Raw genomic sequence first — 10,353 nt, forward strand, 5'->3', positions numbered from 1 at the left:
AATTTTGTTTTTCATCTTTTTTATTGATTTTTGCGTGAAAAAAGGCTCGTCGTGAAATAATGAAGCCCAGCGGTTAGAATTTCTGAATTCTGATAAACGGAATTCAAGCAAAAAATGTTGCTAATACATGTTATAAATCTAAAGAAACCAAGAAAAAGTTATTATTTTATATTTTGATAGTTGATACATAGGTGCGGCGGAAAATTCAAAATAACCGGCATGTTTTTTTTTTGTTTTTTTTTAAGTTGTTCTTCGCTCTCACGCTAGAATGCGCTGATCTCCATTCGACCTTGGGAAAAAGAGGTAGAGAGAGTGCTGTCAAAACGAAAGCGTGGGCCGAGAAGGAATTAGCAATTAGTACATAGCAGGTCCGTCGGCTATGGTGTACCGTGTACGGTTTCAGTTCACCCACTTTACGGTTACCTTTGTGCTTATAAAAGTTATAATATCGTATCATTCGTTTCACCATTGAATCACACGTTAATTTATCTCAGGTAGTAGATGTTTTCTTGTTCATTATCATGAGTTTGAATTTAAATATTCTGTGTTACTTAATTAGATAAGACTTGATGATTCTGTGATGATGACGTGTATTTGACAGTCCTTGTATGAGTTCCTAATTTTTTTATTGCAGAAAAAATGCTTAAAACCCCAGTGCGTCGATCTATAGTTGAAAACAACCAGTTGTATTATCCTTTTGGAATTACTCGGTTTCGTAACATATTGGAAAATTTAAGCTGTGGAATTGGTTGTGACAATGGCATCAAGGTAATTTACTATATATAATGATGTACTGTTTTGTGCCCCTTGTGTCTTATTTTGTTATTTTAACAAACTTTTAATTGACTAGATCCTGCTTCTTAGATGTGGCGACTTGAGAAACACACTTCAGGCAACAACCAATGGAAATGCATCACAATTTCACATCTACCTCAATGACAATAATCCATCAATCTTGGCTCGAAACATCATCATTCTGAAAATCCTATCAGATCGGTGTTTTAATCCTGAGAAAGAGGAGGATTTAAGCTTTCTTTGGGATATCTGGTATAATGCTGAATGGCCTGAGGTCACTACCAAAAGATTCCTGGTTGTTTTGAAGGATATCTTGGATGGAAAATTTCCAGAAAATGTTTCTGTTCCTGATACAAGCCAGCGGCAAGGTTTGAAACAAGTGTGGAGTTCTTGGTTAACCACTTGTTCTGGAGATGAATCAAAATTGACATCATTTATGCAAAAAATCCGGAAAGAAAGGTAAGGAAAATTTATTTTTATTTTAGATAGTATCATTTAAAATGTTAAAGATTTGAAAGTGATTTGCTTGTTAACAGGTCCACATTTGTCTGGAAAGAGTATGACGGTTGGGTTGGCGGATTTCGTGCCCTGCTGGGGATGAACAGTATCGAACTCTTTAATGAAGCTGTAGACAAGATCGCTGATGATTTTTACGACGAAAATTTTGTAGGTATTGAAGAATTGCCGAATTCTGCAATGCAGAAAAATCGAGATGAAGTTCTTCGTTATTTCTCAACTGGCAACTGTAGGCTTCAAAGCGAAACTAGCGTTGTTTGTGTGAATCCAACCATGCTCGACCCGATAACTCATCGTTGGGAAGTTCATTTTTTAATAACCCCTTTTGATGGTTACCTTCCACTAGCTAGAGAAGAGTTGGATACTTCAGCAAACGACAACTTGCTAGTTCGATCTTGTCAGAAAATACTCAAGAAATTTATTACTTCTTATCGAAGTCGCATTGATAAAGTCCAAATCTCTGTCTACTTGGAGGATTTCTTTGAGTTCTGCTACGCCACCACACATCAGTTTGACGTCATTGATTGTTGCAGTCTTCCCGACCAAACTGGATTAGCTAACGTTATCAACGCTGCAACTGGAAGATTATCCGATAACCAACAATCTACTTTGTTCACTCAAGCTATGAAATGGAAGGATGTAGGAGATACAGTGGAGAAATACGTCGAAGAATCTCTTTGCGTCCCATTGAACATGATCCCAACCATCTATGGAGTGCGAATGGATAATCACGTCGAACTAGGAGCTTCAGCACTCCTCAACTTGCGACGTCAGAGAACCTTTCCGCTGAACTTAAGATGGAAGAAAGCACCTTCCTTTCGGAACGTATCATTGGCTCCTTCGCCGTTGCTGGATCGTTGTTTGGATCGAATAGCAGACAAATGTTTTGATATTTTATTCCCTCGCCGCATGTTTGGGCCTCAACCTGGAGATGAGTGTGGTATGAACTTGTACACTCCGCTAACGTATGACTATATAGTTAGCTCGATGATTCAGCGTGTTGGAGGGGACACTTGGTTCAAAGAAGACCGAAAGGATACAAATTGTATGTTCAGCTTTTTTGATTTATCGAAGAGAACAACAAAAGCCTGGAAGAATGGTCAACCAGTTCTGAAGCTGACAGCCCATGCCGACAAATGCTTCCGTATTCTTAAAGGGACTCCAGTACTTCGTCTTATTTTGATTCCTTGTTCAGTGTTCAACGAATCCATGGCATTTAGAGACAATTTTGATCTGTCTGGTCCTGGAAACCATATAATCGATAACTTTCAGTTTGAAATGAAGAGGAATCCGGAGGAAAAGAGAAAAGTATCAATTTCGTTTTTATTAGTTCCGGATCATGGTCTCGAAAAAAGCCACCTTGCTTTCCTTCTGGATCTCGCGGATGGGTTTCCGAATTACGTATTCCAAGCTCTCGGGTATATGCAAACTGAACCGTTTCTTGAACCTTATCCGTTTGCCGCTAAAAAGCCTGCCATTCCGGCTTCTTCTATTACGGTGCAACCACCCCAGATGGTCGTCAAAAATTGTATCGAGTTTGAAGATCAGTACCTGCTGAGAATAGATATTTCATGTAGCGATAACGTCTCCGGTAAGTTCATCTTAAATATAGCAAGACTGCAAGAAATAATATGCTCTGACATTTTTCATTTTGAATTGTTAGGTCTGATCGTGTCGACGAATCAGAGAAAGCCATGCGAGTCTGCACACGACGTCACCGTTTCACTTAGTCAACCGAATAACTTGGAGCCTCTGAGTATGACTTTTCCCCACCCAATCCTTGTCGATGATATCCGCGCTAAGCTCCACCTCAAAGACCATTTTATTAATTTGGTTATGAAGAAAGCTCTGCTTGAGCCATGGCCGCATGAATATCAAGGGGAGCATACGAAATGGAATGCTGACCGACTGAAGCTCTGGGAGGAAAAAGAAGTTACGTTGGAGCATGACAGCGGAATATCCCTTCCCTCTTTATCTTCTTCTTGCATGAACTCGTCGATGGTTCATCTTATGTGTCAGTTCCAGTTCTCCGAGGTTCAGACGCCTTCGCTAATGAAGAAAACCCCATTGAATCAAGTTCGTTGCATCATCAGAGGCATTTTTCAACGTTTCATCAGTCGCAAAGCAACTCGCACAAATTTCGTACGCATTTTTCAAAAAGGATCGTCTGTAGAAAATCCTGATTGGTACCTCCGAGTGCATAAACCGATTCGCACCTCTCCACAGGGAAGCCCGATTTTGATGATTTCTGCTTTTGACACCAAGCTTGCCAAAAAATTTGAAACTCTGCAGGAAGCAAGCAATCTCAAAGTTGGAAATAATTTCTCTCAAGTTTTTCCTGTTCTGAAACCCCAGGAAACTATGACGATTGAAGCTGAATCGGCCGGAAGTTTAGAATTATTCCGCTACGTTTTAAGACTCAATTCGTAATATATTGTATTTTACTATTCATGCGTTACTCGAGCGGAAATATTTACGCTCGGTTTTTTATTGTTACTTAGGTTGAAGATTTTACCGATTACTTGGCAAAAGCACAACCTTTACTTGGGAGAAGACAGTCCTTGGCTAACAACTTTCCTTTCTCCACTCTATGTGGATTCTCCATCATTAAACGGCGATGTCAACGAGAGTTCCGAAATTGAGGATAATGAAAAATGTCGTCTTATGTAAGATAAATTGTTACAGATACATTTAAACTATGATTTTTCAATAATAAATATCAATTTACAGTCACTGCTACTTTTAAATGAAAGAAGATGGTTAATTAAATAAGAATTGGTTTTTCAGTTGTCCTTAGTATTTGGTTGCTAATTTACTTTCTAGCCTAAAAATTTATCTCTTTTACTGCCATTGATTATGGGTTTAGGGCTGTAACCCGAGAAATGAGGAGATGTTGACGAAAAATAGGAGTAGGAAGCTCAACATTATTATTTTTTTTTTACTTGACGGGCGCCGTGCAAGCCGCGTCATCTAGTAATCAATTAGTCAAATAAATAAGCTCGTTTTGCAACGTGCCTAGGGTTACAAGAAAGATTAAATTCAGAGCCCAACACTTTGGTAGGATTTTCCCACTTTCTGGGATTTTATACTCTTAAGCGAAAAATACCGTAATTAAATTATCCATGCTGAATCCACGCCCATAGGCCATAGCCTAAGTTCCGTTTTTTTTTTGTCCGCACAGCTTCGCAGATACAACTCTTCAGTTTGACTGATAAACCACAAAAGAACTGATAATAAATAAAAGAATCATTGGAAAGAATGAAAGATGCATAATTATTAGGAAAACGGCCAAATTTGTGAAAGAAGTTTAAGTATTGAGCGTTAGGTAGAGACAACCAATGAACCCCTTATCCGGCCAACCTGGTTTCAAAACTGGCGCGCCAGAACTACGTCTTCTGCAATGTCCTGGCGCGTATGGAACGCCAAATGATGCTAATGAACGCTAAATTAATAGCTCTCGAGTTTTCTTTTATTTAGGAAGCATTTATTGCATTTATTTTAGGAATCAATTGAATCATTCCAAAGCACTGCACGGAGTGCACGGCGCCATCTAGTGGTTTCGATCGGCAGAACGAATGTTATCGATTGAATTTGCATTTGCTTATGCATTGCTATCGATACATAATAGTTTCACCATGATCTATAAATAAGAGGTCTACGAACTGTCGTCTGCTAGCAGTTTTGTCTGCTAAATCTTGAAAATAAAATTGGGGCATCCGCTTGGTGCGCTGGCTGTACCTGTCAGTCATAACTTTCCACGGAGATATGGGGAAAGCAAGGTTTTTCGCTTATATTTAACATTATAAATAAAACTACTTGATATTTATCGGAATGTATCAATGTCATGTATTTTATCATTCATTCTTTATACATTACGAAACCATTTTGGACATTTTTCGGTGTTTTTGTTCATTGTTGGTTACTTTTTAATTGTTGGAAGGCATCATTTTTGAAGCGCTTGGCTTTTATGTGATAGCGCAATACAACATATTCGTAAACGAGAAATGATAGTTGTTCATGTCGATGCGCTTCACAGCATATGGGGGGAAGATTGAGGCCATCACCAACAACTTCGCTAATGACTAGCTGGAAGGAATCCCTAATGTAGGCTTGATGTGATTGTAAGTGCTTCTGAAGGATCCTCTCCACCTTGGAAATGGTGTAGTAAAAACCGAGTGAAGCGAAGCGTAGAAATCCTTTGCTCCTTAGTTTGGTAATATACGCAGCGTAGAATTCACTAGGAAGTTCACTTTTTTCTGCAGTTAGGGAATTTAGGCAGTTTTCACAATTAATCTCCTGGTGATAATATTTAATTAGACAACCATAAAACAACTAATAAGGAATAACAACACACAGTACCTCAGGAACATCACTTGATTGAATCCAAAACCAACCTGGAGGTACTGGGCAGTCTTCTGGTTTAAATGACAGCCATGGGTCGTTCAGAGAAGAATCATCAACAGGTACTCCTTCCCAGTTTTCTGAAAAGTCATCTTTATGTTCTCGAAGCTCAACCAGTTGGTCACATTCCGTTCGATTCCTCTTGTTGGCGGTCTGCTTTCCTTTTGGTAGCTTTCTTTTGGCTGATTTAGGCTTGTTCAGAACTCGGGCAGCCTATGTAATATAAAGAGAAGTTGGTGTAAAAGGAGGATACTAATTTTAACAAATTAGAAAAACAAAAAAATTATAACCTGGGAAAATTCTTGGGATGGCTCCTTCTTTAAGACTCCAATTGTTCCATGCATAGAAAATGTCTTGGCCATCATTCCCTTTAAGCAACCGGCCTTTGATAATATCATCTTCTTCGAAGTGACCTGAGCACACTCTTGATGAAGCTTTAAGATTTGCATCTTTGCGAGGAATGTTCAGCTCCCATTCTTTGAAGAGAGCTTCATCTTTGGGTGGAGCGAAAAAAGCTACCTTACTACAAGGTTTAAATCCTGGATATCCGGCATTGCAATTGGGCACAAAGCAACGATTTGGCATTTTCCTTGTCCTGGAAGCAATAAAAAACTGTTTACAACGCAATGTGGTGATTTAAACACGAAATCTAACTTTTTCTTACCAGTATCGTCGACACAAAACGAAAAACTAACTATTTTTACATAAATAACCAAATAACTTATACACTTTTCCTGTGAAGCTTAACTTTATGCTACCCTGTCACTAATTTTCAACGAGAAAAAACATTTTTTTCTTATTAAAAACACGAACACTATTCTCCTACTGACTTCGAGAGAAAGTTATGACTGACCGGTACAGCCAGCGCACCAAGCGGATGCCCCAATTTTTTATTTTCAAGAATTAGCAGACGAAACGTCGAAATCGGGTCTAGCAGACGACAGTTCGTAGACCTCTTATTTATAGATCATGGTTTCACTGCGAGAAATAGTTTATATATTTCCGAGAACTGAGGATCTATGAGGAACTGCTAGCTACGGAACGCCAAATGACCCCCTAAAATAATAGCACTCGACTAGTGCTATTTATTTTACAAATCACTTGAATAATATACGGCATGTAGACATGGGACGGATTACCACAAGGACTTTTCAAAAGCGTCACTAGAATGCGACACTAGAACGTCCAAATTTTAGGGACGACACTAGGACGGGGTAGACTCAAACGGGGACCTCACGGCCACCGCAGTGGGCAGCACGCGCTCGCCGAGCTAAGCGCCCACGGCCACCTAGCAGGTATCATTCAATTTTTGTTTATTTTTCGTCATGATTCTATTAAAAAAATTCAAACCTTTTTATATTTTTTTCCGAGACGAGTGTTAAGCATTTATTACCCCTGCGAGTTCGAAATGTGTTTTCCTTCTCTAATTTTTTATTGTTTGATTTTTTATTGTTTCTCGGACCAAGGAGGACAAACAAAAGTCAAAGAACGAAGGGCCATAAGAACACAAATCACGATCCTCTCTATTCATCTTCCTATTCGTCTGTCTCTCTCTCTCCCCCCTTTAACTTTCTCATCTGTGCAACATGAAGATGTATTCAATTGTCGTAGATCGAGAGTTAAAAGCTCCCGCGGCCGTGACGGCTAGCATGTCTACGGGGTTAGTTATCTATACCCCGACGTATATACGACGATTATTTTGTTGCCGTTGTTGTTTCTCATAGAGCGCCTCTCTTTTCTTCATCAAATAAGTGCAGTTAGAAAATGTATCGGAATCGACCGAGGAATCACTTGACTCCTGTCCCTGTTGTTTAGGCCAACCTTGTTTCTGCAAATATATGCCACTGGCCCCGATCAAATGGAGCCAGATCATGTTCCGCTACCTCAACTCAGCAACCTTCCAAGGTCTCCAGTAACTCCTGTTTATGGTATTATCATTGGCACAATCTACTTGTCGTTCATCGACAAAAATTAAGGTTTTTAATATTGTTATCTCCATAGCCGAAGTCAAACGTGTTGGCGATACTGTACTTGGCATGGCCACACAGTGCGTACAAGCAAAGAATGTCAACATAACATCGCCTCAAACTCTGTCCAATTTGTGTCTGAAGATCAACGTTAAACTTGGTGGTGTTAACAGTATCCTTGTTTCACCATTCGTCCTAGGTAAAACGTAAATCAACTACTTTTCCCACGTAAATGCTCATGTGTGTTGTTTTCTTAGGTGTTCAATGAGCTCGTCATCTTCTTTTGGGCCGATATAACTCATCCTCCAGCTGGTGACAACAAGAAGCCGTCGATCACAGCTGTTGTGGGCTCGATGGATGCTCATCCTTCCGGATATGCTGCAACTGTTCGCGTCCAACAACACCGCCAATAAGTTATTCAAGAGCTCAGTGCTATGGTTCGGTAAGACATTTAACATTTTGATAATTCGCACATTGAGTTTGTGTGTGTTTGAGACTGATGAAACATTTCTTTCCCCCCACACACCCAGGGAATTATTGATCTTGTTCTACAAGACTACAAGGTTCAAACACAACCGAATTATCATGTATCGCGATGATGGCGCCAGTGAAGGCCAGTTTAGCACCGTAAGCAACATTCTACTCAACTAACGTTGACTTTCTAAAAAAGAAAGTTCGAATAAATGACATTTATTTCCTGTAGGTTTTGCAACATGATTTGCCCCGCTATCCGCGAGGCAGGCATGCATTAAATTAGAACTTGACTACGTATACATAGCAGGTATCACGTTCATCGTGGTTCAGAAGCGCCATCACACCAGGCTCTTCTATGCTGACAAGAAAGAGCAATCTGGTAAAACTGGAAACATTCCCGTCGGTACCAGCACTGAGAAGTCAATTCAATCAATTCTCGACGCGGACATTACACACCCAACCGAGTTCGACTTTTACTTGTGCTCGCGCATCCTCGCATCAAGGCATTCAGGTGAGATAATTCATTTGCTAAACATTGTTTCAGTGGTTTTAAAGGGTTTTTCTTTATTATCCGGGGCACTAGCCGTCCTAGCCACTATCACGTTCTGTGGGATGACAACCACTTTGACGCTGACGAATTGCAGTGCTTAACTTACCAGCTTTGTCATACTTACGTCCGACTTATGTGCGCTGTACTCGCTCCGTCTCCATTCCGGCGCCGGCTTATATACCACTTAGTGGAGAAGGAGCACGACAGGTAATATTGCCATGACGGTCTTTTGCAACGCGATTTTATCAATCTTTTATTGATTTCTAATATTTGCAGTAGGGAAGGATCGCTATAGGATTGCATTAAGAGTTACATCATCAGGTACATTTTTGAACGTCAAATCAACGCCTGGTAAAATTACTAAAATTTTTATTTCTATTGAAACAGTGGAGAACTGGTTCTCATCAAAGTGGCAGCAGCGAAGATCGCACGCCAGGCGCCATGGCTCGTGCTATCACTGTTTACGCGGATACCAAGAAAGTCATGTACTTTGTTTAAAAGTCATCGTGAAGTTTTTCTTTTTCCTCGCTCCCCAGTAAGTTGTCTCTTGGTTATCACGGATCAAGATGGATCGGATTAGGATGGAGTAGGAGTGTGGGGTTGTTGTATTTCCACGAGACTTGACGCTGTTTTTCTCTAGCTATATGATGGTCAGCTTGCGAGCACAATATCCAACACATATTTCATGTCACCAACCGTCACCAACCATCATCACCACCACATCTCTGATCTGCCGTGCAAGGAGGAGCATTTCACAAGTCCCTTTTAACACAGCCATCCCCGACTCAAAAGAATAATTTGTCCACGGCCGTCAAGTCTTTCATTATATTTTTCACGCTTATGGCGGGAGTCGAAACACATACTGCGGTGGGGATTTAAACGAGACTTTGCACTTAAAATGTTTAATTCCCTAGTGGCAATAAAAAAAAACTCTTGAAGTTGTCCCTCCCCTCTTGAAATCATCTCTGAACACAAAGTAACAGGAAGAGCGGTGTGAGAAAGGGTTAGATATAATATAGTAGCTCTTGACTAGAATTGCATTTCCCCCTCCCTCCAGCATGTGGATGTAGTACGGACCAAGCAAAACGTGAAATTGCATTGCCAATCAACATTTCCCCCTTATCCCGACCTGTAGGCCTACAGGGACATCTGTAATCGAACTAACTGTGCGCGTTAACAAAAAGTCAAACTTGTTTTTAATTTTTCTCCGAATAAAAAAAATGAGAGAACCACCTATTGTCTTTGTTCTTTGATACATTTCGAAAAAAAAATCTTTAAAAATACCAAAAAAAACATCATCCTCCCGCGCTACAAAAAAAAAACGTAAAACTTATTCATAACACAAAATCCTCCGAACACAAAGACAAAAATGATAATGCCATTCACAAACGAATAAACGTCAGTTATTAAAGTTATTAACAAAACCCCGTTGAAACTATGAAACATTATCGGGATTATCGGGAAACTCGAACACGCACAAAGGATCGAATTCTTGCAGATCTTCGATGTCTTCATTCCATAAAGCTTGACAGCTTGTCCCGTCCTGGTACCGTCCCTAAAATTTCGTAAAATTTGGACGTTCTAGTGTCGCAGAGACAATTGTAGTTTTCCCGTCCTAGTGTCGCCGATAAATTATGGACGTTCTAGTGA

The 10,353-nt window shown here is 40.0% G+C and overlaps 2 protein-coding genes and 1 pseudogene across 3 annotated transcripts; 2 read left to right on the forward strand and 1 right to left on the reverse strand.

The window, feature by feature from the left end:
- Positions 1-310: 310 nt before the first annotated feature.
- Positions 311-4,044, forward strand: LOC124207594. The gene is made up of 6 exons (XM_046605138.1): positions 311-494; positions 635-768; positions 851-1,254; positions 1,332-2,902; positions 2,975-3,737; positions 3,813-4,044. The coding sequence occupies exons 2-6, from the start codon at positions 640-642 to the stop codon at positions 3,979-3,981; spliced, it is 3,036 nt and encodes a 1,011-aa protein (XP_046461094.1). The 5' UTR covers positions 311-494; positions 635-639; the 3' UTR covers positions 3,982-4,044.
- Positions 4,045-5,133: 1,089 nt separating this feature from the next.
- LOC124207595 lies at positions 5,134-6,591 on the reverse strand. Of its 2 annotated transcripts, none has more exons than XM_046605141.1 (4): positions 6,377-6,591; positions 6,003-6,307; positions 5,671-5,925; positions 5,134-5,607 (listed from the first exon to the last, which is right to left on the reverse strand). In XM_046605141.1, the coding sequence occupies exons 2-4, from the start codon at positions 6,159-6,161 to the stop codon at positions 5,221-5,223; spliced, it is 801 nt and encodes a 266-aa protein (XP_046461097.1). In that variant the 5' UTR covers positions 6,162-6,307; positions 6,377-6,591; the 3' UTR covers positions 5,134-5,220. The 2 variants fall into 2 exon arrangements, with proteins under 2 accessions (XP_046461097.1, XP_046461096.1); XM_046605140.1 differs by having other exon boundaries at positions 5,146-5,607; positions 6,003-6,324; positions 6,377-6,542.
- Positions 6,592-7,570: 979 nt separating this feature from the next.
- Positions 7,571-9,927, forward strand: LOC124207652 (annotated as a pseudogene).
- Positions 9,928-10,353: the final 426 nt, after the last annotated feature.

The sequence above is a fragment of the Daphnia pulex genome, chromosome 11, assembly GCF_021134715.1.
Source record: "Daphnia pulex isolate KAP4 chromosome 11, ASM2113471v1".
Taxonomy (NCBI): domain Eukaryota; kingdom Metazoa; phylum Arthropoda; class Branchiopoda; order Diplostraca; family Daphniidae; genus Daphnia; species Daphnia pulex.

Bases quoted from the DNA above. Each gene is read 5' to 3' on its own strand.
- LOC124207594 (XM_046605138.1), top strand. From the start codon at position 640: ATGCTTAAAACCCCAGTGCGTCGATCTATAGTTGAAAACAACCAGTTG. The intron at 1,255-1,331 runs GTAAGGAAAATT...GCTTGTTAACAG, and splicing joins CAAAAAATCCGGAAAGAAAG to GTCCACATTTGTCTGGAAAG. The intron at 3,738-3,812 runs GTAATATATTGT...ATTGTTACTTAG, and splicing joins TACGTTTTAAGACTCAATTC to GTTGAAGATTTTACCGATTA.
- LOC124207595 (XM_046605141.1), bottom strand. From the start codon at position 6,161: ATGCAAATCTTAAAGCTTCATCAAGAGTGTGCTCAGGTCACTTCGAAG. The intron at 5,926-6,002 runs GTTATAATTTTT...TATATTACATAG, and splicing joins CATCCCAAGAATTTTCCCAG to GCTGCCCGAGTTCTGAACAA. The intron at 5,608-5,670 runs GTACTGTGTGTT...TATTATCACCAG, and splicing joins AATCAAGTGATGTTCCTGAG to GAGATTAATTGTGAAAACTG.